This window comes from Lutjanus erythropterus, chromosome 12 (assembly GCF_056507025.1).
Source record: "Lutjanus erythropterus isolate fLutEry1 chromosome 12, fLutEry1.hap2, whole genome shotgun sequence".
Classification (NCBI taxonomy): domain Eukaryota; kingdom Metazoa; phylum Chordata; class Actinopteri; order Lutjaniformes; family Lutjanidae; genus Lutjanus; species Lutjanus erythropterus.
The window spans coordinates 10,146,672-10,173,204 of record NC_139328.1 but is presented as its reverse complement, the minus strand read 5'-3'; the positions used below and the strand labels follow the sequence as shown (position 1 = coordinate 10,173,204).

Sequence of the window (26,533 nt, the reverse complement as noted above, 5' to 3'; positions counted from 1 at the left end):
GTCCAAGTAAATGAAAAAAAAACACCTTTTAAAGTATTGATTTGTGTATATTTTGCATTAAAAAAGCTATATCAGACCATCAGGTTATACAAAAAGTGTTCAATGAGCAAAATGACTCCTGAGATTGCCGTCTGATTTAGTAGATTCAGGGTAGTCGATACCCTTAAGTCCTCCAATAGTACATCCTCACCATGGCAACCAGGACTGCCAGGAGGGCCACGGTCTCCTTTTGCCCCAGGGGCACAAGCCCCTTCTCTTCCTGGTAGTCCTCTTGGACCACAGATCCCAGGTGGGCCTGAACGTCCCCTGTCTCCTATCGGTCCAGGAAACCCTGGAACAGACCAGCCGGGCGGACCAGAGTTCCCAGGTGGACCTATAGTGGAGAAACACACAGACGTCAAATGCTGTCAACAAAAAAGTTTTTATTCATTAGTATCCCTCTGAACAGTGGATCTCTGCTCCATCATCTCTGAATTTATTCACACCATTTAGATATAGATAATTTTATTGTTGTTCATTGGCTCACACCACAATTATGCAAATAGCAATGAACACAAATTATACATGGGTAGGTGGCATTAAACTTATTTAATTAACTCAATTTAATTTTAGAAGTTTATGCAGGCGTTCATGAGAAATGTCTTTTGTGCTCTGCAACACACCAGCTACATAATACTGCTTATAAGTGCACTATCACACATAAGACAAACCTGTGCGTTACTCACGTATTGCTTGATATTATATAAATTTACAGCAGGAGACCTCATCAGGGTCTGGTTGAGTGCCAAAGCAGACCATCAATCTGAGTGGGAAGTGGACCTCACCAGATCGGTTCCAAAATGGTTAATGTGAGACTCAGTGAATGGAAGTGAAGAAATGTTACAATAGTTCTTATATTAGTTATGAAAACTAGTTGTCACTGGGTCAAAGAGAGACCTTACATCTGTGGTAAATTACATTTTTATTAATATACAAGTAATGATTCATTTGTTATCACATTTTAAACCAGATATTGCTCTATAAAATCAAAATTACTTTTGTGATAGCATTCAACAGAAGGGTGACAGATTAAAGGAAAACACAGCAAGGTTTCATCTTTCGGTATCTGTCATCTGTCTGTAAATGGACTCGGCAAAAATTGTCTGAGCCAATATAAAACAATCACTCAAACAATCACCAGGCAAACAACAATTTCAATAAAATCGTTTTCATTTATCTCTTTCAAGCCATCGCTCATTGAAACAACCTCCTGGCATGTTGTCGTCTGTCAGCCTCCCACTCACTGTTCCACACGTCAACAAAGACTGACAGATCGTACTGAATGTAGCCACACAAGCAGACTCAGCGTGGTGAGCGAGGCTCTTCATTTAGTTCGAAAGGAAAAAGTTTCAAGCTGTGTTTTATTATGAAAGTAATGCAATTAGACTTTCAGGTAGTAGTGCTTCATCCAAAATCCAAGTAATTTTCAAATCTTGAAAACATTAAAATGTATGAGTCAGAGACTACTGTAGTAAATGCTTTAGGACAGAGTTTTTTTATGTGTTGTATTGTTGTAGTCTGAAGTCATGTCGAACAGCAATATTATGCTACCTTGACTTAACTATTACATGACTACAAGATTAAACTGATCCTATAGGCAAGGTTTATCTGAGGGTAGGGAAAAAACTCCTGAAAAGGATGATGTCATTTACCTGAGACTCACCTGGTTGACCTGAGTCCCCACGCCTGCCAGGTGTCCCTCCTACCACACCTGCAGAGGAAAGATGGGATGATAGATAAGTTTTGGCTGCAGCCATGACTTTGAGGAAACTGTTCAACAGGCTACTTTTCATGTAGGATTCCTCTTACTAGTCTCTCCTTTTTGCCCTGGTGGTCCAGGGATCCCATCTCGGCCCTGGTTGCCTTTGGGACCTGGATGACCTCTTCCACCCTGTGGACCTGGGTTACCTGAGGTGAACAGATGTGAAAATTTAAGCTTAAACTTAAAAAAAAAAAAAAAATATGAGTGGGAAAAGTGCAATACTTGAGCATTTACAGTAAAGTTTACACAGTGGGGTGCAATTTTACAATATGTTAAGGTTAAATTCAAGGTATCCTTATATAGTCTAAAATACAAAAGAGAACTATTTCAAAGGACTTCACCTGGCGGTCCTTGAGGTCCTGGGCGTCCTATGCTTCCTGGAGGCCCACCTGAACCTTTAGGCCCTGGAATCCCTGATGGACCTGGAGAAGCAGCATAAAGTGGAGATGTTAACAGAGTGAGCAAAAAGTCCAACTGGTCATAAGCTGGCATGTTTTTGTGACGAGTGGTAGCGACCATTCAATCCAACAGGTCCGTGGTTTCCTTTGGCTCCATGACTTCCTGGTGGGCCTGCAATTCCACCTAAACCAGGTTCACCTTTCTGACCCTTCATCCTATCGCCACTGCTCAACCCTGGTTCACCCTGAGGACAAAAAGAGGAAGAATAAAAAGAAAGAAGAGAGAGAAATCTATTCACATTTTAGTATTTTACTAGTTTGGACTCTGCTGCATCTATTACAAAGAAAAAAAAAAAATTAGACCAGCCATAAGTACCTTCTGTCCTACTGGTCCAGGTGGACCATATCCATGGTAGCTTGGATCTCCAGTGGCTCCCTTATGACCAGGTGCACCTGGTGCACCAGGTGGACCTTTCCCTCCAGAGACTCCTGGATCTCCTTTTATTCCCTTTGAACCTGTGAGAGTCAAGCCAAACAATTATTTTATGTTACAGCTGCACAGCGCTTGTTTATGTACTTTAAAGGGACAGTTCACCTAAAACAACATATATTTCTGGCTTGTAGTGCTATTTATCCATCTTGATTTTTTGGTGTGAGACACCAAGCTTTGGAGATGTCTCCTCAAGTCTGCCTCCTCTAGAATATAATGTAACTTGGCTCTTGGCTTGTGGTGCTCACTACCTTTAATTTGTGAGGTTAGACGTGTGGAATTGTATGAAAGTTTAGGTCTTACCAGGAGGCCCTCTGATTCCTGGGTCTCCTGTTAATCCAGCAGGCCCTTGACTTCCTTTTGAAAATGCTCCATCATGACCTCGATCACCCGGGATACCTGGACACAGAAAAACACACAGCAAAGACATATAGTTTCCAAAATCGTTAAGGTAGCCAGTTTGATTTATTGAACCAAATTCCTCACAAATTTATTGTTACAAAGGCCAAACAATTTTTTCAACCTCTTTGTCCTGGGCTCCCAGGTGCTCCCACTCTTCCTCTCTGTCCTTTTGGTCCTTCACTTCCAGTATCTCCACGGACACCAGCTAGACCAGGCTCACCTAACAAGGAACAGGTAGAGTTAGAATATTATCATCTATTAAGCTAAACAGTACACAGTATACATACATGCAAAGACATACATTATGATTTTACATTTTGTCTATGTATGATATGTAACTAGGGCTCATTAAAATTGGGACCTCAGTGTCAATGAGTCTTAGCTGGCTGAATAAAAGACAAGAATAAACATTTTGTGATGTAACTTAATCTCACAGGAAGTGGATATAGAGTGATATTTTTACAAGAAGAATTTGCTGTAAAGCTTACCCGGATTACCAGGGTCCCCTGGGGGCCCATTAACTCCTATACTATCTGGTGGTTCAGTGCCTCGAGGACCACTGAGACCTGGCTCCCCGCGTATGCCTTCGGCACCCCTGGGACCTTTGGCTCCATCCAGGCCGGGGGCGCCTGTAATAGGGAATAATAGTTCAGTCATAAAGAACCAGATACAGTACACAGCTACAATGAATCACCAGCAGGTAGAAGTTATAATGGACTATATGCTGATTTATTTGTCTGTGAGTATTTGTGTTTGTCTGTTACCTATTTGGCCTGGCTGTCCTATAATTCCAGGCAATCCTTCTGGTCCATATCCTGATAATCCATCTGGTCCAGGGTCTCCTCTCAGCCCTGAAGAATACCAAGTGAAACTTTTAACAGTAGAAGTGCCAGCACCAACGGGTAAAATTGACCCGCAGCCATTTTTTGATTGTAATTGTATGTAAGTCCCACAGTATTTGACTTTTTCTTGAAGTGTGTTATGTAGCAACCCATATTGTGAATAATTACAAATAATAATATAAATTTAGCTTTAGCTTTAGCTTTTCAAAATTTGAAAAACTTGACCTCTTATCTGTCATGAACTGAAGAATCATCACATTTGTGTTTTGGCCTCCCAGAGAAACAATGACACACCTGGTGGACCGGGCAGGCCGCTTTGTCCCTTGATCCCTTTTAGTCCAGGAGGCCCACGAAAACCTGGCACTGATGGCCCAATATGACCAGGCTCACCAGGGACGCCAGGACGACCAAACCCTGGCAAACCCGCATTCCCCCTCTGTCCGGGTGAGCCATCAGATCCTGGGAGAGGAAAGGCAGAGGGACAGAACAAAATGGAGGTGAAGAGCTGAGGGTACTAAATAGGGAGGAGGCTGATTTGTTGGACGGTGCTGAATTAGCTGAGCGATAATATGGTAAGTTCATCTGATGACTTGAATATACACTGACCTGGATGTCCTGGAGAGCCATCTGGTCCTCGTGGTCCTGCTGGTCCTGGTAAACCTATACACGAATCTTTGGTACCAGGTGGTCCTGGGAGGCCTACAGCACCTTTAGCTCCTGTATGTATCAAATAACAAAGCAGCAAATGTGTTTGAATGAATATGTAATCATCAATGCACAGTATTTTCTTATTTTGTCTTTTTATCTTGGACTCATAAGTACTGTACCTTTTTCTCCGGGCAAACCAGGATTGCCAATTAGTCCTGGATTCCCAGGGAAGCCAGGGATCCCAGGATCTCCTACAGGCCCCTGATCTCCATCTTGCCCTGGAATGCCTGGAATGCCTGGGGGCCCAGTGTATCCAGGGCCACCATCACCCTGATTATCACAAACACACAGCACATTATTTATCTATTCATATTCACAATGTTCAATGTATTTGCAGTAGGCCAATGTTGTTGTGCTGTCCCATACAAACACTGTCCTATTAATCTGTCGTGACTTTTCACTTTATAGTAAAACACACAGAGGTAATCACATCTGCATAGAGGTCAGTGAGAGCTGTCTGTGGTACTGAAACACCTGAAGAATCCTTAACATCCTTTCAGGGAACTTAAATGAACTCCCATTATATTTTATACCAGCTGCAACATGTCCTCATAAAATTACAAAATGGCAAATAAGACTGGTGGACAGTACCGGCAGCGACAAGTACACTGGACGTTTTTCATGTGACATTGAATTTACTTTGTAAAACTGTGAGAGTTTGGTCAGGTTCTGGAAAAGATTGTAGTTGGGGGTTATATTATCAACTTATAACTGAGTGTTGACTTTTGGTTTCAAACAGGACTCAAACACTGGTCTCCTGGGTGAAAGTCCTGCATCTGTTTTGACAAATCCATCCAGCCTCTCTCCTCCATATAAATACTTTCTTGCTCTTTGTACCATCCCTGTCATAATTACTAAGGCACCACCATATATAGATGTATACTACTGTATGAATACTACTGTAAAAAAAGACTCTATAATTATTTTGCATATACAGATTTTGTATGTGTCTCTAACCTTCTGTCCTGGAGGACCAGAAACACCAGGAGGGCCTGGTCGACCAGGCAAGCCCTGTCCATGAAAGCCTGGTTGACCTGGCTGCCCCTTGTCACCTGAACAACACACACACAGGAAAAAAACACCAAAAAGAGACAGAAACATGAAAACAACTTTTAAACCTTCTTAGATCACATCACTGGTCATACTGTGCACATACTTAACAATATATATGAAAAAATCGATTTCTTTGTATTCTTATATCAAAATCCAATCATGCTCTCTTCTTGTATAACTAAACATGATGTGTGCCGATGTAGGCGCCAACCAACCAGTTTCAGCCAGTGATACCATGACATCCACCCACAAATCCACTCCTCAATTAATCTTCAACGTTTAGCGGCACAGAGCTAAGATTCATTAATTAGCTAACTAGCAACAGCATGGTATGTCAGGTTATGACATGCTCACTTTTCAATGTTTAAATCCAATTCCTCCCAACATTAAGTCCCACCTGTGTATCCTGATTCACTGAGAAATATGCTACGCTGGACACGAGGTGCAAGATAGATACAGGGTACAAACTAGATACTCTTGAAATGCCTCTTCATCTGGACTTTTAGCTGCCCCCCCACTCTCTTAAGGGATTACCTTTCTGTCCTGTGACCCCAGGCCTTCCAGGAAATGTCACGTCACCACGTTCTCCTTTCTGTCCTGGTGGCCCTGGTTGTCCTTGGGAGCCTGGCACTCCATTATTACCTGGATGTTTGACGATAAGAATGAGAGTCACTCGCATCATCTGTTGTATGGCATTGTAAATCCCCACCATCCATCCATCCATCCATCCATCCATCCATCCATCCATCCATCCATCCATCTACACTTACCTGGTCTTCCAGGTGGGCCAGGGAGACCTTTAAATCCAGGTGGGCCAGGAAGTCCTTTGGCATGGATGTGGCTAGATTCCCCTTTCTGGCCTATCAATGAATTAGGGAGACAAGCGAGGACATTCAATGGACATTCAGTTTTTTTGTTGGTCTACTTGTGTGTTTATGTATAAATGTGTTTGGCAAAATGTATATCGGTCAGTATGTTTATTTACCTGGAATTCCAGGCGCTCCAGGCAGGCCAGGTACTCCATCATCTCCTGTACTCCCTGGAAATCCAGGAAGCCCATATCCTGGTGGACCAGGCTCACCATCTGGTCCCGGTCTGCCCAAAAGCCCTGCTGGACCTGGGTAACCCCGGTCTCCCTCTGCTCCAGGATAGGGATACTAGAGAGTGGACGCATTATTCCAGCAATCACCAAAATTACTTATTCTGTTAGATGGTCTCTTGCACATAGCTAATATTGAAAAGCTGCCAACTACTTTGATAATCAATTAATTGTTTCAGTCATTTCTCAAGCAAAAATGTCAAACATTTACTGGTTCCAGCTTCTTAAATGTGAGGATTTGCTGCTTTCTTGGTCATTTATGATAGTAAATGAAGAGTCTTTGGGTTTTGGACTGTTGGTTGGACAAAAGATGCAATTTAAAAATGTCACTTTGGGCTCTGGGAAATTGTGATGAGCATTTTTATTAACATTTTATAGACTAATATATAGATATATGAATGTAGATAATGAAAATAACTGTTACTTGCAGCCCTAGTGACACAAAAGTCTGTCAAAACTTTCTCACCGAATCCCCTGGAGGCCCTTGACTGCCTTTGCGACCTGGTAGCCCAGGAGTCCCAGGGAAGCCGTCCGTGCCAGGAAAGCCAGGCTGTCCTGGGTGTCCTTTCTCTCCTTTTATCCCAGGGATGTTGTAGGCAGAAGATTCGCCCTTTTGCCCAGGAGGGCCTGGAAATCCCGCAAAACCACTACGACCCTTCAGAGAAGAATGATGTTTACAAATATTTGTAAGAAACCCCCCCCCACTCTGATGCAGCGCCCCCCTACCCCACCCCCAAGTTCATTGTTTTTGTATCACTGTGTACATAATTTTTTCTGTGCTTCATCATTTTTTTATGTGCTTTTATGCCAAATGTTATTGATCTGCATCATTGTCTACTATTATTATTATTATTATTATTATTATTATTATTATTATTATTATTATTATTATTATTATGCTGTCTTACTGGACTTCCAGGTGACCCCCTGCCTCCTGGGAAGCCTGGATCACCTCTATCACCTGGTCCTTGATTGAAGCCTGAGTGACAGAAACAGAATTACCAGCAAAACTGTATTGAACGTAGAAGTAAGATGGGGTTGGTAGCATTTGTGTGTTTAGTGAGTGGTTTTACCAGGGACGCCTGGTGGACCAGGGGGACCTGGTGCTCCTGGGGGTCCTGATCCATGACATTCATAGCAGGGCTCTCCCTTTTGCCCTGTACAAAGCATAGGCATGGGGATTTTTTTTTTATTGTGAGGCTCATATTTATATTTTCATCATTCTGACTTTTTTGTCTCAGACTGTTGGACGAACTAAAAAGGACATTGATAAGATATCAAAGTGCCGTTTATGTAACAGTCTACCAGCTTAGCTTATCAATGAATGTTAGTTAGCAGGTCATAAAAGATGTCAAACCAATTTGACTAACTAAAAAAATGGGTACAATTACTTACTGAATAACACTTAATTTCCCACCTTTCATTCCAAATGTCCCATCATATCCAGGAAGTCCAGGTAAACCCCTCACTCCCTTCATTCCTGGGAAACCCTTGGTAATCCTGTTAGCTACAAGCAATACCAGCAACAAAGTCCATCACTCTATGTATGTAACTATTTTTCTTTTCATCATTGATGGTTTTTTGTGGTACTTGAGAAATTAAAATGATCAACTCATGACTGACTGATCAAAAATGAGCGTACCATAAACTCTGCGTGTGAATATGAATGCAACCTCAGGCATTTATGTTTGTGTATGTCTCAGCATTTTGTTTGGTTTTCATTTTTCACCAGATAGTCTTTGATACAGTAAATGGTTGCTCGTTTATTAAAGGGACAGTTCACCCCAAAATAAAAAAATAATCATTTTTTTCTCTTTTTTTCTCTCACCTATACTGCCATTTATCTGTTTGGATAGTTTTGGTGTGAGTTGCTGAATTTTGGAGATATTGGCTGTAAAGATGTCTGCCTTCTCTCCAATATAATGGAACTAAAAGGCACTCGGCTTGTGGTGCTCAAAGTACCCCCAAAAATTACTCAACTCAACAGCTATGTCTCTTTCCAGAAATCATGACCCGCTCACTCAAGATGATACACAGACCTTGTTGTGAGCAGTTTTATAATGGAACTTTTTTCTTTCTACCAAACTACACCTACCAACCGCATTACCGTGCAGAGGCGAGTGTGCATCTCTTCATGAATTTCTGGAAAAACACTTTGCTGTTTGGAGTGAGCTATCTGAACTATCTGTTTAAACCCCAAATCCTGCTACCTTTTTTTTTCATAAGGCTAATGTTAATGTTTTTGTGTTTTTTGTAAATGACAGTTAACTTTACATAGAAAATAGAAGAAAGCAAGCGATCACAACATTTACTGCATGTCAGAAGCCTAAAGAATAAAAGCACATGATCGAAAACATCACCTAGGCAAAAAAGTTTAGTGAGTTAATCAAGATATTTAATTATCTAATTACTGAAAATAGAAGCAATACAAGTAGTAAGAATATCTGAAGTAGCAGAGGATGTCATGTTCAGATGTAGCTACTGTTTGGAAAGAATACATTTACACATACTTCTGTCTTCAGGAGGTCCAGGTGGGCCCGGATCCCCAGGGAGCCCTGGATCACCAACATCCCCATCTGGACCCGGGAGTCCTGGATACACCCCTGGATCTCCAGGGTCCCCTTTGGGGCCTGGAAAGCCTTTGGGACCAGGTGGGCCTGGCTCATAAATCCCAGATGAATGGCCTGTATAATGTAAAGTGAGACACTGTAAGCAAAATGTCCAGGGAACCCAAACGTTGTACTGCAAAATATACAGAGAGAGAGAGAGCGAGAGAGAGAGAGAGAGAGATGAGAATAGCCTCTACACTGCACACCTGGAGGTCCAGCAGGTCCAGGAAACCCCACAACACCTGACAAAAGAATTATAACTTGTTATTTCTGTGTGTGCACGAATAGCCTTATAACCAACATTACTACAAAGCTTGGATGCTGTAAAATGTAAACAAAAGCAGAATGCAATGATTTGCAAATCAATTTTAAAACAGTTATTTAATGTTATTTAATGTTAAAACTGCTAAAATTTATTTAAATTTATTTTGTAAATACACAGCCATTCTGAATTTGATGCCTGCAACACGTTTCAAAGAAGGTGTAAGACTGTAAAAGTGGTAAAATGCTCAAAAATACCTGTTTTGCACATTCCACAGGTAAACAGGTTAACTGATAACATGAACATTACAAAAGGGGCATCCTCAAAAGGCTCACAAGCATCAATGGGGCGAGGTTTCACTTTGCGAGAAACTATGTAGGCAAATAGTCCAATGCTTTAAGAACGACATTTCTCATCACACAATTCCAAGGAATTTAGGGATTTCACCATCTACAATCCATAATATTGTTAAACATTCAGAAAATCCAAAGAAATCTCAGGGCCAGGCCTGTAAACCAACTTCAAATGCCCTGGACCTTTGACCCCTCTGGCAGCACTGCAATAAAAACCCTCATAATTCTATAAAGGATACCACATAGGGTCAGGAAAACTTTGGAAAACATTGTGGATAAACACAGCTTGTTCCTGCATCTACAAATGCAAGTTAAGACTCAGCTGTCTATATATCAACATAATCCAGAAACGCCACAGACTTCTCTGGGGCCCGAGCTCATCTGAGATGGACTGATGGAGAGTGGACAAGTGACAAGTTCACATCCATCCAGATTGTTACCAGCGCTAACTTGAAAAGCAAGCATCTGTTATGATATGGTGGTGTGTCACACCTGTGAAAGCTCCATTAATGCTGAAAGGTGCACACAGGTTTTGGAGCAGTATATGCTGGGCCACCCAGACTACATGTTTTTCAAAGACTTGTTCACAGTGAACAACAGAGCGCGGCTTTGTAGCAAAACAGTTCAGGCACTAGACTGCAGTCCAGACCTGTCTCCCATTCAAAATGTGTCGTGCATTATGATGTACAAAATACAACAGAGAGCCCCAACTGTTGAGCACCTGAAGTCATATATCAAGGAAGAATGGGAATGTATTTCACTTCCACATTTAGTGTCCCCCTTTCCCAAACACTGAGTGTTGTCAAAAGAAAATGTGATGTACAACAATGGTAAACATGCATCTGTCCCAGCTTTTCTGAAACATGTTGTAGGCATCAAATTCATGAGTGTATATTTACAAAAACCAACAAAGTTCATAAAATACCTTGTCTTTGCACTATATTCGAATTAATAAAGTCAAAAAGTAGTTACAAATCATTGCATTCTGTTTTTACTTACTTACAATTTTTACACGTCACAACTTTTTTGAAATATTGTTGCATTTCAATCATGGCTGACACTGATGTTATCCTTTGCTTTACTGATCAATTTGTCTTTTATTTCACTATTTCTCAGCCTGCAGTCTGCTCACACAACACTATTTCTATCTACCTGGACGCCCGGGAGGCCCAGACTGGCCTGGAGGACCAGGATCTCCCTGGTATCCTTTGAGTGGGTCTGTCACCAGCCCAAGTACCTGTAAACAAAACCACAGGGGTGTGTAGTGAAATCATGGTGGGGAATACATTGAATAAATACTGACATAAAAATACCAGAAAAATCAGGAGTATGAAGTAGAAAACAGTAAACTCACCTTTCCAGGTGGACCAGAGGGACCTCTATCTCCTTTTTCACCCTAAATATTGAAGTATACAATAAAAGAATGATACAAAGAACATCAAATGACTGATGGGTGTTGTTTGTGCCACTAAGTAAGTCACTAACCGTCCTTCCTAGTGTCCCTGGATATCCTGGATCACCTCTGCGGCCAGGCCTCCCCTAAAGGAAACTATATTGTATTCAAAGGCCACACACATAATAACATGACGACTCACTGCAAAGTGCAAACACACTCATAGCATAGTGGCAGAGTACCCTAAATGCAGATTGTCCAGGATCACCATCCTTCCCTGGCTTTCCCTACAAGGAAATGGAGGACAACAAGAAGAAAACAGTTTATCAAGATCCTAAGGAATCCTTTAATTTATTTGATTTATTTGATAAAAGATTATAAAAGGAATCAACAATTGGTATTGAAGGAGGCCCCTGTTTCATTACATATGTTTAGTTCAGTCAGACAACTTACTTTACACTTTTAGAGTTTGGTGTCTAGGCTCCGACCTCATCACTCCTCACAGATTATGTTTACAAAGAGATATTGAGGAGGACAGCTTAAGTTGACTGTCTGAAGTAGCTCGCAGGCGTCGCTACATATGTGATTAGCAGAGGACCCTCAAAAGTAATGCCTCAGTTCAGGGGTATTTCACAAGCCTTCAGAATAACGAAGAGTCTGCAGTTCTCTTTTTTAGAGTGGGTCTTCAAAAAGGGAGCTATGGGGAGGTTACTGGTAATATATGCCATATATAGACTCATAAAATTAGGTTTAAGGTTAGTATTATTGTCCTCAATTGGAGAAAATTGTGAATTTTGGAAAAGGAAAACTGCATCACAATAAAATACATTAAATAAGAACCAGGCAAATTAGCCACAACGACAGTCACTCTCTTAAGAAATACAAGAAATTTAAAGGCAAAGAGCTGCCAGTTAATAAGCTGCATTTACAGAGGGACAAATGAAAATGTGCCTATTTTCTTTTCCTGTTTGATAGAAAATCACATTGAGTTTAATGCTGCATTGCTGCCCTCTGCTGATCACCCTTTTCACTGAGCTATTCCCAAAGTGACTGATGGTCCATTCAATGCTAAGTAAAGTGGTGGAATATCTCTGTTTGGAGGGAGACAGATGCGGTTCACGAGTCAAAATAACACAGCCAATATTTGTTTTGGGACGCTGTGCACAATGAGAATTGGTGCCCTGAGGGTGAGGGATGAATTGAATAGATGGCATGTAGTATCCTACTTCTGGGCCCTGAGGTCCTTGGTCTCCCTTTGATCCGATGACGTCAAGGCTATAACCAGGTTCTCCCTGAGAACAGAATGAAATGAGGAAGGAGACGAGATAAATACACAATACTAACAAGGAAGAACAAATGGCAGGGATGGTCTTTTGGGATTTAAAAAAAATCAGAAAGGGGATTAATAAAATGTGCGATGCCAGACAGACAGTATCATGCAGTGTGAATTTTTAAAAGTAACTTACTTGTTCACCCTTGCAGCCCTTCACCCCTATGTCTCCGTAATCTCCTTTTACACCCTGAATAAGAAATAAACTTCAAGTTATGGTTCATTAGTTGCAATGACAACAGTCAGTCTGTCATTTTGGCCCTGTATAGACCAAGATTTCTTTTGATATAAAATCTGCGTTGGACATTCATAATCCTAAGAGGAAGAATCTCTGTGACCTTTTCATGTCGTGCCAATACCAGGCCCCAATTTCAAGTTCTATACAAGCCTTATCAAACAATAATGAAAAGATTACAATGAATTTTACTGAGCTCTTGATGCTGCTGAGAGTCCTTCCATTTTTCACACTTCACACACCACTTTCAGGTCACCTTGTCAACAGCCTCAATATCAACTGATCTTTTTTCTTTTCTCCCTTTTACTTCCTCCAGTTGCTAAGAGAAATTAACATTTTTGTCAGCCAGTATTTTGAACCCTGGCTGAGTGGAGGTTGTGTGAAAGCCTGCTGTTCAATCAGCCACTGAAACTGTTCCAGCCTGTGAAGTGAGACACCATTGGGCTTATGTTTAATTTTGATGTGTGAAAATACAAACACGGTGTGAGAAGTGTTGCCTCCTGTGCACTGACTGGCTATGTCTCAGATAGACTTTACTGGCGCTCTCATTCAGGGCAGTTGCAAATCAAAAAAACATGTCAAACTGACCGACAAAAATAAATATGACAGTTTATTAACTACATGGATGAACAGTTGGATTATACGCTAATAATGAAAAACGTCATGCATCACCTGAAACAAAAATTTTGATGGCTTCAATGCAGCCATGATATTGTATTACTGTTGTCCCCATTTATAAAGCGAACACTACTCTTTGAAGTGACCCTTTGCTAAGCCCCGCCCTCCTTAGTTACTGTTGCTATGTCTGTCAAGCTTTCCATTCTCGCACTTCCTACTATACTATAGAGAAGTAATCAAAAAAAACTTCTAATTTCTAGCTGACAGCCGTGGATGTTGGCTTAAGAGATTACTCTTGTTATTGTTTAAAACTTATGTAGCATTTAATCCATTCCTACATGTTTCCTGTCATGTTTTATGTTTTTGAAAGTGTACAAAAAGACGCCACCCTCCAAACTCATGTGATACTAATTATTGCTCTTCCTGGAGCACCATGCACATCGCTTCAACATGTAGAGACCTGTGGCACCTAGTACTGTTGTTATTCTATGATTGAACAGCTGCTATCCAGAGGAGGGGCTTAACAAAAGGTCATATGCTACAGTGACCCCCAGTCTGTTACTATACCTTTAATGTGCGAACCCCACTTAAAAACTCCTTAATTCGACCCGGCTGCCCCGGTGGGCCTCGTAGTCCAGGTCTCCCCTACATTAAACAAATTGAGATCATCTTTACGCACACAGATAATGTTACGATCATTTCACAAAAAGAGTCAGAAAAAAAGATAATGATGCAATGCTGTGTTATCAGTTAAACATCCTGTGCTTTTTAATTGAATGCAAAGTTATTGACAGTGTGTTTAAAAAAGAAATTACCTTTGGCCCACGAGGACCTGGGGTACCGCTTGGGCCTTCTTGACCCTGTAGGACGGGAAAACATTTGTTACTTGTTGCATAAAACCATTTAGGCTCCCTTAAATGATCATCTAAGTATGCCTTATTAAAGAAAATCAGTGTAAAGTAACTATAATGATTTCCTTAGGATGTTATGAGGTCAAACACTTGAATTTCTAATTGTTTGCTCTTTACTACTTTGGTATTTCCTTATGCATTCCTGAGATCCTGAGTAATACAAATATATGCAGTGCTCCTAAATGTTTTGCCTCAGGGACGAGCCTTAACTTAAAACCTAAGGTGGTTTACACAAACAGAAACTGGTTTCCCAGTCTTTCTCAAAAACTCCTTCATTTGATTGTGGTCAGGTTCCCACATTTACTTCAGCAGCTATCAACTGCCATGTTCCTCCCCTAATACACGACACCCTATCACCACTTGTCTGAGAGGAGTTCCATGGGAAATCAGGAGGCCATATCACCTGCAGATGTTCACGCTATCTAAAATACTGCCCTTCCAGAGACCAAGCACTGTTGTGGCCAACCAATGCCAACAATTAGGAAATTTTCCCAGGCAGAGTGAACACTGCCAACTTGAACCAGGCCAAAACAAAAAAACCTGCAGCTGTGGTTTTCCTCTGTGCTGCTTAGACGCCCAGCAAATATTCATGCTTGTTATCATGGGTACAAGCTGTCAAACACTGACACACACATACAAAGAAATATTACTTAGTGTGGGATGAATGATAGACATTATTTATCATGTAACAGTGGTAGATGTACATGTGGTTTCTTATTTTTTTATATTTTACTTTCCTTGTTTTGTGCTCTTGCAAGTCCATTGACATATATAAAATATGCCAAATAATTCTAATTGTATGTTCTTTCATGCCACTATACTGTTGTTTTTGAAAGAAAAAATGAAACATAATATTGCTTTTATGTACCAAAGTTGACTGTGTCCAACATTAACCTGGGATAACAATATTAGAAATATTTCTTAGCAGTACCTTCTCTCCTGGAGCCCCTTTATGACCAGGAAAACCCTGTTCAAAAAGAATGTGGACATTTATATCAGGCATCTCATAACTTGTCAACTCTGTGTAAAGTAACCAAAACACTTCACTCACGACAGAGCCTGGAGGTCCAGGGTCCCCTTGTGGTCCTCGCTCCCCACGGATCCCTGAATATCCCTGAAATGTAAAGGACATTCACTGTCATTGTGAATACATATAGAAAGAAATTTTGATCTAGTACTACTTTTTCTATCTCTACTTTATGGAAAGTCTCCGCGAAATATTGTACAAACAAAACTGTGTCATCAGAAATGCAATCTAAATAGTTACCTGGTCTCCATCCCTCCCAGGTGGTCCACGTGGCTCTCCTATTGGATCCACCGCTACAGGGGTTTCACCCTGTGAAATAGAAAATACATTTTATTTAACACTGAAGTTGTTAAATCTCCTCATTTTGGTGCTAAAATACCCAATAATTACAGGCATGTAGAAATACAGATGTAATAATTCTTCATAGTTGCATAGTTGTAACCAGCTCACGGTTGGGCTCTGTAGCCTTCATCACTCATCTTTATGTATCTGTGCACTTGACATGCATGTATGTGCTCAGAATTAGAATGACCACATTCAAATTCTTGTGGGTTGCCTACCTCCATGAAACGACCACATAAAACAGGAGTGTCAAACTCATTTTAGTTCATGTGCCACATACAGCCTAATTTAATCTCAAGAGACTGATTAATGAACCATCCATTTACAAAACAGATAATGAACAGCCTATCTGTCTTAGAAAAAAAATCCACATTCAGTCAGTTTACTGTCATTACATCTGCATTATAATATACAGATCACAGTTGATCTACAAACCTTTATGTATTTTGCAACTGAACAACAAAAACTATTTTAATATTCTTTATTCTTTAATATTATTTCCATTCTTGTGTGGCAATACTGACATCACAACACAATCAAAAATCAAAATTACTGAAAAAAATCTCTGAATGTGACAGGTGCATCGGAGGAAGATTCAACTCAAAGACAATTAGAGAAACTCCTGCACACTATCTTGTTTTCTGCTGATATAATCATACCTGATGAAAGTCGTTTAGACCGAAACATTGATATTTAATAAATACATCAGCAGAAAGCGAGACAGTGTGCAGGAGTTACTCTAATTGTCTTTTAGATACAAGTGTGTTGCCACTGAATATTTGCACCCTGACTCTCATATGGAGTCTACATTGCAGCTGTTGGCCTCATCATGCAGACTCTCATGGGGGTGTCTATGAACTTTTGGAGGACTTGTGAGCAGGGCGTGACTCCAGTAGTTAAAGTCCAGTACTGATTGTGTTGTCATAGGTGAAATTAGAAAGGCTTTCTTTCAGTTCATAGTGAGCCCTAATTGTCTTTCATGCCTAGTCAAGTAACTAAAGTGCAAAATGGGTGGTTATTTTTAAAAGTCTGCATACTGTCAGACTCCAAATAAATACTATTATTCCAAATAAATAATTATTTTTCAGAACATTCTTTTAAAAAGCAACATTTCCATCTACAAGACTTTTCACAGGCAAATGGCAAAGAGAGCAACAGGCATTTCTTGTAGAGGCAGTAATCAGCTCAGATCACTGTCACCCGCTGTGCAGCAGGCAGCAGGAAAAAAACAGACACCACGAGGTGGTATTCACAGCACTCCAGGAAAATGAAAAAAATAAAGTTGCACTACATCACTAAAGAACACTTTATGCTCTGCTTGTTGCCAGACTTTGATACCAGTCTTTTGAAGCTTATAGGAGCACAATAAAACCCAACATATCTATGATTTTTTTTTTTTGCAGTTGGTCTCCAAATAGCATGACTGACATTGTATAATAAGGTTCAATAGAACCGTCACCAAAATTTGGAACAAAGAATGTTAGTTAGTGATATAATGACCCATCCTTTTTTAGTGTTCTTGTAGTACTCCAGAAAAATAGCATAGAAACACTAGTTCATGAAAAGGAATTAATTTGTTTTTGGGTATTTCTATTTTTCTGCAGCACTGTGTGTTTTTTCCCCCTGCTGTCTGCTGATCAGCAGCGGCCAGTATTTCAAAACTTTTAATCTAGATCAGAATTTTCCAGATTTTGTAATTGAACCCTGATCATTATTCTGGCTCCAAATGACAACACAAGTATGAGATTATTTTCGCAGCCGGAGAAGTGGAGATGCAGCATGCATCTTTGTTTACAGTCAGTGGTTATTACACACCTGTGTCACCACTACTGGAGGAAGTCTAATAGATGGCGAGTTGTCAATTGTGGGGTCATATGACTCTGTAATCATCACTGCTGCCAGTCTGTCCCAGTTGGGGAGATTGACCAATGGAGGTGACTGTGAAAGCTGAAAACCTGGAGGAGTGCGGTCTTTTGAAACCTTTTGCTAGGACAGGTTTTTACTCCCATCACATGAAAGGTCAATAAGCAGAATGGCTGAGCAGGTGCATGCAAATTGTGTCTACAGATTCACACAAAGCACAAATATTCAGGCAAAGACTGAGAAACAGAATCAGCGTGATTACAGCCTTAATGATGCACACAAAAAATTACTTTCTGATGTAGGACTGTAGGTCTGCAATGTACAATCTGATACACTGTAAACCTACAGTCTAAAGTACAGCACAGTACAGTACAATCTGGTCACAGACACTGCTAGCATTCTTGTGCAAGGAAGGACAAACTTGATAGAAGGAAAAACAAGAAAATCTTTACACAGGTTATTGGTCTCACATGGACCAGGTACAAAATGAGCTGTGGGAGCTCGGGGAGGCAGAGAGGGCGCCTGCTTGTGCAGCGTCATGTTATTTCTTTACTTGGTGCATCAGGATCCTGCTAATAAACTTCTTAGAAGAGAGTAGGTGCTGAGTAATTCTGCAGTATCACCCTTCCTAAATAAAAAACAGACTTAACAAGTGGCTCTGGGTGGAACAGCATTATTTTGTTATTACCTTAGGTCCAGGCAGACCAGGTGGACCCTGTAAAGAAAAGACAAAGCTGAAGCACAGACAAATTTCTCAATGGTTAATCTAAAGAATATCACTTAACAACAAAGGGTTTAAGTTGACAAGACATATAACAAACTGTTGTATTTGGTAACATTTAACCAAACATAAATATATTTTTGATATTATGTCTTACTGGAGGTCCATCAATGCCACGGGCCCCATCAATACCAGGATATCCATCTTCTCCCTAAAAGTATGTAATGAGTTGAAAATATGCAGAGACTGGTTCAAGTTTGTTTGAGAACAGAAAAAAAAAGTGCGATTGAAAAGCTCACTTCTCACACCTCCATTAGCAAAGCTAGCAACATGAGGTACTTATTCATAGTCAGTGCATAACCTGCAGTACATGTCAGTCAGTACGCTCCCAGTTTGGAGAAGCAGCAGGAGCACCGCTGTAAGAAGTCAAGCAAAGCACTGCCAACTAAAAAAAAAATGCCCACCTAAATAAATCAGTTTAACTGTATGCTATATTTATAATATTTTCACCACTTTACTTTGCCATCAGACAGTCTTTTCTGACAAGAAACCACTGTTACATAGGCCAAATATCACTCTCAAAAAATCAAAATCAGTAATTTTACCTCGCAGAACATGGTAGTTGCTTGTCTCCTGTTGCCTCAATCTACTAGTTTGTTTGTGTTATTGTGTGACTTCAGTGTTTTAAAAGGTTAGTTTGAATTCACAGAATTCACACAAACAAATTAAGGCAGTGGTAGAGCAGCCGTTCTCATGTTCTGTGAGGTAAAATGACTGATTTTGCCAGTGGACTCTGGTCTTGTAAGAGTGAGCAATATCTGGCTTAATTAATGGTACGTTCTCCTCTTAACAGGCTGTCTGACAGCAAGATAAAGATGTGAAAATATTCTAAATATAGCATACATTTAAACTGATATATATTGATTAAGTGGATCTTTTTTTTAAGTGACTAAAATACCTTTTGCTGCAGACCCTGTCCACAGTATTTACAGTGTCAGCGTGCTGTCTGGCATCTATTGTATATTACACACTGACAATGGATAAGTACCTCATACAACCCCACGTCAAGTAATCCAAACTTTCCATAAAAATGAATTTTGCAAGAAAAGTGCTACACAAATAAAATTTGATTGACTGTTTGTTTAATTCAATATGTAATGTTTACTTACATCTGTCCCATTGCAGCCTGGGGCCCCTGGGGGTCCTTGAGGCCCTTGCAAACCTGGGACACCCTGAAAGAGAAGATTAGCAGAGGTTAAAACAAAATCAACAGGTACCTGTTAACATGCTTATAATGAACAGAGTAACATCGATGTACAAGAGAGTAAGACATCTCACCGGTAAACCATGAGATCCAGCAAATCCCTCTTTGCCTTCAAGTCCCTGTAATGACAGTAACAAAACCGGTACATATTATACACAATTATACATACTGAGACATCAAATAAACACCCAACAAACACCCAAACAAAAACAAGTTAGGACAGCACAGTTATGGTACCGGATCTCCTTTTGGCCCCTCAGGTCCAACAGGTCCAGTGTTGCCCTGTCAAAGACAGCAACTCATAATTAATCTTAGCGATCTAGTAAGATGCAGTATAAGCTGAAGGCGTTGTCTTGGTACACAAGGAGAAAGTGTAATCCATCACAGTCTATACACAGTCAACGTTGCCCTCTGACAACAGTATTGTATTTGAGGATGTACCTTTGGTCCCATTGGTCCAGTATGACCATCAGCTCCTGGACGACCCTCTGGCCCTGGGGGACCTTGATCTCCTGCAAAACCTTTGTCTCCCTGTATGTGTGTGTGTGTGTGTGTGTGTGTGTAAGAGAGATAAAAAGAGGGAGACAGACAAAAAGAGACGGGGAGACAAACAGACAGCAAATGACAATAAACAACAATGGAGATGTAATTTAAACTTCACAAATTTGTAAATGTTTTAAATAAGATGTAAGTAAAGATGAAGTTGTTGAAGTATTTGCAGAGTTTCCTGGATGTTTACTGTATACTTAAATACCATTGCATGTCACCAGTGAAGGTAAATGCCCGCTTAAATTCAAAATGGAAACATGGAACTTTCAAATTATATTGATATTAGAGGTCTCTCTGAACAAAATCGGTAGTTTACATAATAATTTGAAATCATTTCAAACGATCGTATTATATTTTTAACACTCTAAAATTCAGTAAATAGCAAAGCTGTCCATTTCATTACTCTCTTACTTTGAACTTTGTTGTTGCCCACCAGACAACAGATGTTCTGCAGTACCATCACAACTGCCAGATGCAACCAGTGCAGGTTTGCAAAGTTCAGCCAACATTAACATATGGTGTCCCAAGCTGAAACGGGATGATATTTGTTTGTATTTGATCGCTTGCGGCCCCGAGTGACTGGTTAACAAGAGCGAGAAGTCAGTTGTCAATGGTTGTAAAAAACAGAGCAGTCAAAAAATAGAGTTACTGGCTCACAGTTGTATGTCTCCACCATCTGGTCAAGTTACAGTTTACATCCATGTCTGTTCAGACTCATAATGAGGTGAAGACTCAGAATTTAACTATATTGACCTGTAACTTTGAAGTGACTTAATAAAAGGTAATAAGCATATTTTTTTGCACAATGTGTGATTCCATTGAATAATTTACAGTTACACACACTGTCTTCACTTAGAGACTATTTTTACACAGGAGTACAGAGGACTGATAAAGAGCTGAAAGTTACGATTTCACCCTGAAGATGGCGTTTTACCTTTTGAATATAAAATATGATCACCATGTCATTTTATCCTATTAGATATTTGTGTGTAATTTTGTCATAATTAGCAAGGGAATACATGGCCACAAAATGTGTTCACTGATGTCACAGTGACTTTGACCTTTGACCTCTGAACAACGAATTTGAATAAGCTCCTCTCTGAGGTCAAGTGAACATTTATGTCAAGTTAGGAGAAATGCCCTGAAGGTGTTATAGAAAGATATCCTGTTCACAATCATGGAATGACCTCAAAACATAAACATAAAACATAAAAACTTGAGGGTATAAAAGTCGTGTAAAAAAAAGTTTTCAAGGTTTTTCAAGAATTCTGAACCACGGAGGTCAATCCAGTAGTATTTGAGATTATCTGCAGACAAGCTGTAATTACACCTGACGTTGATACCTGATGTTCTTGATGACTGCACTTTGCAAACTGTTGACTGGCTCATGCTAATCTGGAATGTCAATTTTTCGCAGACCACTGCTGAGTCTGAACTGTTAGAATAAAAAAGGTTTCATGTGTTCTACTCTCTCTGCTCGGAGCTCACTGCAAATTGACTTAAAACGAAACAGCTGGCCTCTTAACAAGCTGAAGGATGTTGAGACAAACTTGATAAGAAGCGATTTATGCTTTTTTAGCTAAGAGCTGTTTAGTCTCTGCACCTGATCTGACGAGTGTACTGCTGGATAAATGCACCTGAAGCACTCTGTTTCTTTGATTGTGAAAGCTGCTGTACAGTGTGGTGTTTTTAAAGCAGCTGTGAGGTTTGACAGTAGGAGGAGGAGGCATAGTATATTAATCTCTCTTGGGGAAATTACATGTTTTCACTCTGTTGTTATTTCACACACACACACACACACACACACACACACACACACACACACACACACACGCACACAGGCCTGAAATACACACACATTCACAGTAGCAGTGTGCCGCTGTTGCCAGGCTTGTTTTGAAAGGGAGACCTGCTGTAGGGATGTTTAAATTAATGATGGTGGCAGTGATAACGCAGGAAGAGGACATTTTGACAAGTCACAGGAGGAAAAGCACAGGTGTAAATGATAAAATCGATGATGGCTGAATTCCATTTAGCTCCATTAAAAGTGAAACAATATGTAACTTATGCAGCACTTAACTTAGTGCTGCATTTTTTTTTAACATTTTCTATATACCATAAACTTGTCAGGAATCCCTTCTTGAAGGGACAGTTCACTGCAAAGTTAAAGATACATATTTTTCCCCTGGACTTAAGTGTTACTTATAAATCTAGATTTTTTTGGTGTGAGTTGCAGAGTTTTGGAGAAATTGGCTGTAGAGATGTCTGCCCTCTCTCCAGTATAATGGGTCTAAAAGGCCCTCAGCTTGTGGGAACATTACATTTGAAAAATTCAAAACTAGTGTCTCTTTCCAAAAAAATCATGACTCATGACTCAAGATGATCCACACACCTTGTTGAGAGTAGTTTTATGTGGGAACTACTTTCTTTATAGTAGAAAGAGGTAGTAGAAGAAGTGGTAGATCACTGGTTTTGAATTTTACTTTTTTTTTCTCTTTTTTTTGGGGGGGGGGGGCTCCTTAAGCATTGCAAACCATCCATTACATTGGAGAGAAGGCACACATCTCTACAGCCAGTATCTCCAAAATTGTGCAACCCACATCAAAAAAATCTAGATGGATAAATAGCTCTACAGGCCAGGGGAAAATATGCATTGTTTTTATCAAATCATTTTTTAATCAAATCAAATCAAATAAACCACTGCCTCAACAAGATGAAACTATAAATACTGGTCTAATACACCAGAAAGACCAAAATAAAAACCATAACATCACATCAACGATAAAGATTGTTTTTTTTTTGAAAGACAGAATATAGGCCATTTTACAGCAGCAAATCTGAGCACTGCCTTAATCTTAATCAATCGGCGTTGATTAACTGTTGTTGCAGAGCTGTCGTTAATGTTATTTATGCTCTTCCTACTGTGACAGGTCAACATGTGACAGAAGAATAATAACTATACAGTCAGAGGATCTGTGATGGCTGAAGAAAACAAAATCATGAGCGTGGTTTACACTCACAACAGATGTTCTACTCACCCTGCTGCCTTTCACTCCTTCACAGTGGCACCTTGATCTTCCGCTGCACGCACACTAAAAAAAGAAATTGTAACACTGTTCAGTAAGTGTTATGTAAATGGAAAACACTGTAATTTCAATCTGACCTTATACTAATTCAGACAGCAGTGGTCGGCTCACTCTTTATAGCCTCACTAGCATGTTTTCTTTCTTGTTAAATCAGATTCCTCTAAATTTAGTTTTCTTCATCCTCCTTCTCCATGGTCATATGCAACCCGGTTTAATGGATCTGTGCTCCCTGAAGAGTCCTCCCCACAGCTTAGGAACCACTAGGCTGCAGTTCCTGAAGGTAATTGACTGATTTGAGACATAAATTGGTGAATGATCAAGTGCAACTTATACAAACATTATGTTGATCAATAGACCTTTTTCACAGCAGCCATTTTGACAGGAAATAGTAGTGTAAACACAGATGCTACCAATGATACTAATTAAGGAACGGTACCTTAATTATCATTAGAAACACCTATGTTTACCCTATTATCTCATATAAATATGGTTGCTGTGAGGTCTATAATTTGTTGTTTGCACAGTGAAGAGTTTACACATTTTGGAGGATTTGCAGAGGATTCATGGAAGCAATTTGCCTAAATAACATCTATAAGTCTCCTGTGTTAAGGGCTAAAACCTCCTGTGTCTCCGTCCAATGCAGCGGCCTTTAATTTGAAGGCTATAAACATTACTGCTTATCAGCAGAGGAAAGGTTCACTGAGGCTAATGCACTAAAGATGTGAAGCAGCAGTAACAAAAAAATAGTAAAATGCACAGGGGGTTATCTGTAGTCAGCAACGGGTCAACAATAGGTTATAATCTACTGATATAATGAACCACTATCACTTAACGAAGTTATTTCAGATGCATTACATTTTCAATTCATCTTAGCCTTGTACCAGAGTGCATTGCTCCAGGACAAAACCATTTCAAAACCAAGAGTAAAGCAGTAATGATTAATTGATTATGAATCCACTATTACATTAATCAACAACTATTCTAATAAACAATTAACTGTTTGAATGAATATTGTCCTGTTCCTTTCTCCTTTATGACAATAAACTGAATATCTCTTGGATGTGGATAAAACTTGGGTTTAGGGAAACACTAATCAACATTTTTCACCGTGTTCTGATAATTCTGATAATTCTCATTTTCTGATTAATCTGATAATTGAGACAAGTTAAAGTAATCTTAAAGTAATCATTAGTTGTGGCCCTACTAAATGGTTTCTGTAAGTTTTACAATGTCAAGTTGTCATAACAGATACATCTTAAACAATGTCAGCGTTGCATTAAAAATGGCATAACTGACTGAATGACACTTAATGGCAACAGTCATAAACATTCATTAAGACTCATGTTCATGAGTGTTTATGACAGGTGTCATGGCATGGTTAAGACAGTGTCATGACAGTCTTATGCACACCCCTTCAGATAAAGTATTAACTTTTAGGCTAGGATTGATTGTATTGCCATGGTTATAACAGCCACTTGGTTATAACAACATGAAAATGTAGATTTTCTCTAGAGATGCACAATATGAATTACCTCCTTCTCTTGACCGATACTGATAAGATAACCAATAATTTCATATTTTTGTATAAAAAAAAAAAAAAAAAAGAATTTTATACAACCTGTAGTGTTTTTCTAGTAAAGTTCATCAAAAAACTTCAGATAGTAGTTTGGCTGATAATTATCAGCTAATTTATGCCAATATTGATTTAGACCGATATAACTGGATAAGCCAATATCAACACATGATTACTTGCCACCAATATTTATCTTGCATCCCTAATTTTCTCATCATTCATGATCTTTAGTTTCTTTATCGATCTGGTGATGTACAGAAGAGTTTTTTAATAGGAAAAAAGATGTTAATAACTAATAAAAAAAATGTTTCTGCTGACCTTTCTGTATAGTGCTGGGTGCCCATTTTGTTTGTGTTTCTCATATTTCCTGTCCCTTTTCCATGACCTTCCATAAAAAGGCCCACCAACATAGCCCAGCGAACACTGTACACAGTACATGTGCAAACAGCCGGCAAAAATCCTGCATCTCTTCAGGATACAAGATGTGTGCGGATAAGCAGAGACACTGCAGTTCCAAACAGACCAGACAGAGTTGTATATCAAAGCTGAGCTGTGAAGAGTGAATGGTGCTAACATTATACAAAACAGGAAACGCACAAGGAACATGCTGTTACAGAAGGATGCTTTTCTCCTATAAACAGTGATTTAGTGGGGTTTTTTGTGGGACCTGGGAGAGTTACAGCAACAGAGAGGAAAAGTTACATTCAACAGCATTAAAAATATGCAAAAAAGAAAAATTGAAAAAGACAGATAAACTATCTAGCTCAGCAATTTACTCAGTTTCTGCAGTGTAACAAGCAACAGTGAGACCTTGAAAGGATTACAAATAAAAGCAAGTGCTCCATGTGCATGCAGCAAATACAGTGTTTGCATTTCAGTACCTGTGCAGATAAGAGTCTGCGCTGTTGGCTAAATTAAATCAGATCTTTCTTCTGAAAAATGTTATGTCAGGAAGGAAAAATTAAATAGCTTACATCTTTGGCTCCGGTGCCCATCAGCATCACAGCAAACATGATAAGAGGAGCCACGAACACTGGCCTCCCCATGGCTTTTCTTGGTCCAGTTATATCAAAAGCTCAGGAGTGTGTCAATGTACAGTCATGTCTTTTTGAGTGTCCTCCTCAAAAACCAGCCATCACATTACACCGATCCACTGCTGCAACATGGGTGATGGTAAAGTAAAGTTCTCTGTCTGTTTAATTTGACCCTGAAGAGGGAGGCGGTCTGAACTCACGCAGTCAACCCCAGTCATCCTCCTTCTCCTCGTCTCAGTCCCGATATTTAGAATCAGTGGTGGTCGCTCTGTTTGGTTTTTACTGATGCTCAGGCAAGGAGATTAGTTTGTACCTGGGATACACCAAAGAGTTCATGAGCTTCTAAATTTGGGTGAGTTTTGAAAGTTGTTTTATATGCATGATGGACTGCTACTGACATGGACAACATGGGATGTACAATTTCATGTCTGAGGAGATCAGCTGGGCAGGATAACGCCACACATTTTCTTTATCAGTGGCATATTTAGATTTTTGTATTCATAATTGCATGTACTAAATTTGATCTCAAAGATACTCTTTCATGTCACATAATAACTGAACCATTGCTCA

At 39.7% G+C, this 26,533-nt stretch overlaps 1 protein-coding gene across 1 annotated transcript in view; it reads right to left on the bottom strand.

The window, feature by feature from the left end:
* LOC146317611 (uncharacterized) overlaps nt 1–26,131 on the bottom strand; it is a 31,057-nt gene extending 4,926 nt beyond the window's left edge. Inside the window, exons 1-42 of the mRNA XM_084732815.1 lie at nt 25,904–26,131; nt 23,309–23,362; nt 20,163–20,252; nt 19,959–20,003; nt 19,796–19,840; nt 19,627–19,689; nt 18,615–18,668; nt 18,425–18,451; nt 15,772–15,840; nt 15,556–15,618; nt 15,436–15,471; nt 14,409–14,453; nt 14,161–14,238; nt 12,877–12,930; nt 12,637–12,702; nt 11,653–11,697; nt 11,503–11,556; nt 11,372–11,413; nt 11,170–11,254; nt 9,609–9,644; nt 9,304–9,477; nt 8,211–8,300; nt 7,867–7,950; nt 7,702–7,772; nt 7,260–7,448; nt 6,680–6,851; nt 6,465–6,554; nt 6,229–6,336; nt 5,599–5,693; nt 4,761–4,911; nt 4,540–4,650; nt 4,228–4,392; nt 3,856–3,942; nt 3,580–3,720; nt 3,213–3,311; nt 2,993–3,088; nt 2,576–2,715; nt 2,318–2,444; nt 2,143–2,223; nt 1,849–1,947; nt 1,703–1,750; nt 191–373 (exon numbers count right to left, since the gene is read on the bottom strand). Of these exons, the coding sequence (XP_084588941.1) occupies nt 191–373; nt 1,703–1,750; nt 1,849–1,947; nt 2,143–2,223; nt 2,318–2,444; nt 2,576–2,715; nt 2,993–3,088; nt 3,213–3,311; nt 3,580–3,720; nt 3,856–3,942; nt 4,228–4,392; nt 4,540–4,650; nt 4,761–4,911; nt 5,599–5,693; nt 6,229–6,336; nt 6,465–6,554; nt 6,680–6,851; nt 7,260–7,448; nt 7,702–7,772; nt 7,867–7,950; nt 8,211–8,300; nt 9,304–9,477; nt 9,609–9,644; nt 11,170–11,254; nt 11,372–11,413; nt 11,503–11,556; nt 11,653–11,697; nt 12,637–12,702; nt 12,877–12,930; nt 14,161–14,238; nt 14,409–14,453; nt 15,436–15,471; nt 15,556–15,618; nt 15,772–15,840; nt 18,425–18,451; nt 18,615–18,668; nt 19,627–19,689; nt 19,796–19,840; nt 19,959–20,003; nt 20,163–20,252; nt 23,309–23,362; nt 25,904–25,975 (3,724 nt within the window). The 5' untranslated portion in view covers nt 25,976–26,131. The remainder of the gene's footprint in view (nt 1–190; nt 374–1,702; nt 1,751–1,848; nt 1,948–2,142; nt 2,224–2,317; nt 2,445–2,575; nt 2,716–2,992; nt 3,089–3,212; nt 3,312–3,579; nt 3,721–3,855; nt 3,943–4,227; nt 4,393–4,539; nt 4,651–4,760; nt 4,912–5,598; nt 5,694–6,228; nt 6,337–6,464; nt 6,555–6,679; nt 6,852–7,259; nt 7,449–7,701; nt 7,773–7,866; nt 7,951–8,210; nt 8,301–9,303; nt 9,478–9,608; nt 9,645–11,169; nt 11,255–11,371; nt 11,414–11,502; nt 11,557–11,652; nt 11,698–12,636; nt 12,703–12,876; nt 12,931–14,160; nt 14,239–14,408; nt 14,454–15,435; nt 15,472–15,555; nt 15,619–15,771; nt 15,841–18,424; nt 18,452–18,614; nt 18,669–19,626; nt 19,690–19,795; nt 19,841–19,958; nt 20,004–20,162; nt 20,253–23,308; nt 23,363–25,903) is intronic.
* Nucleotides 26,132–26,533: the final 402 nt, after the last annotated feature.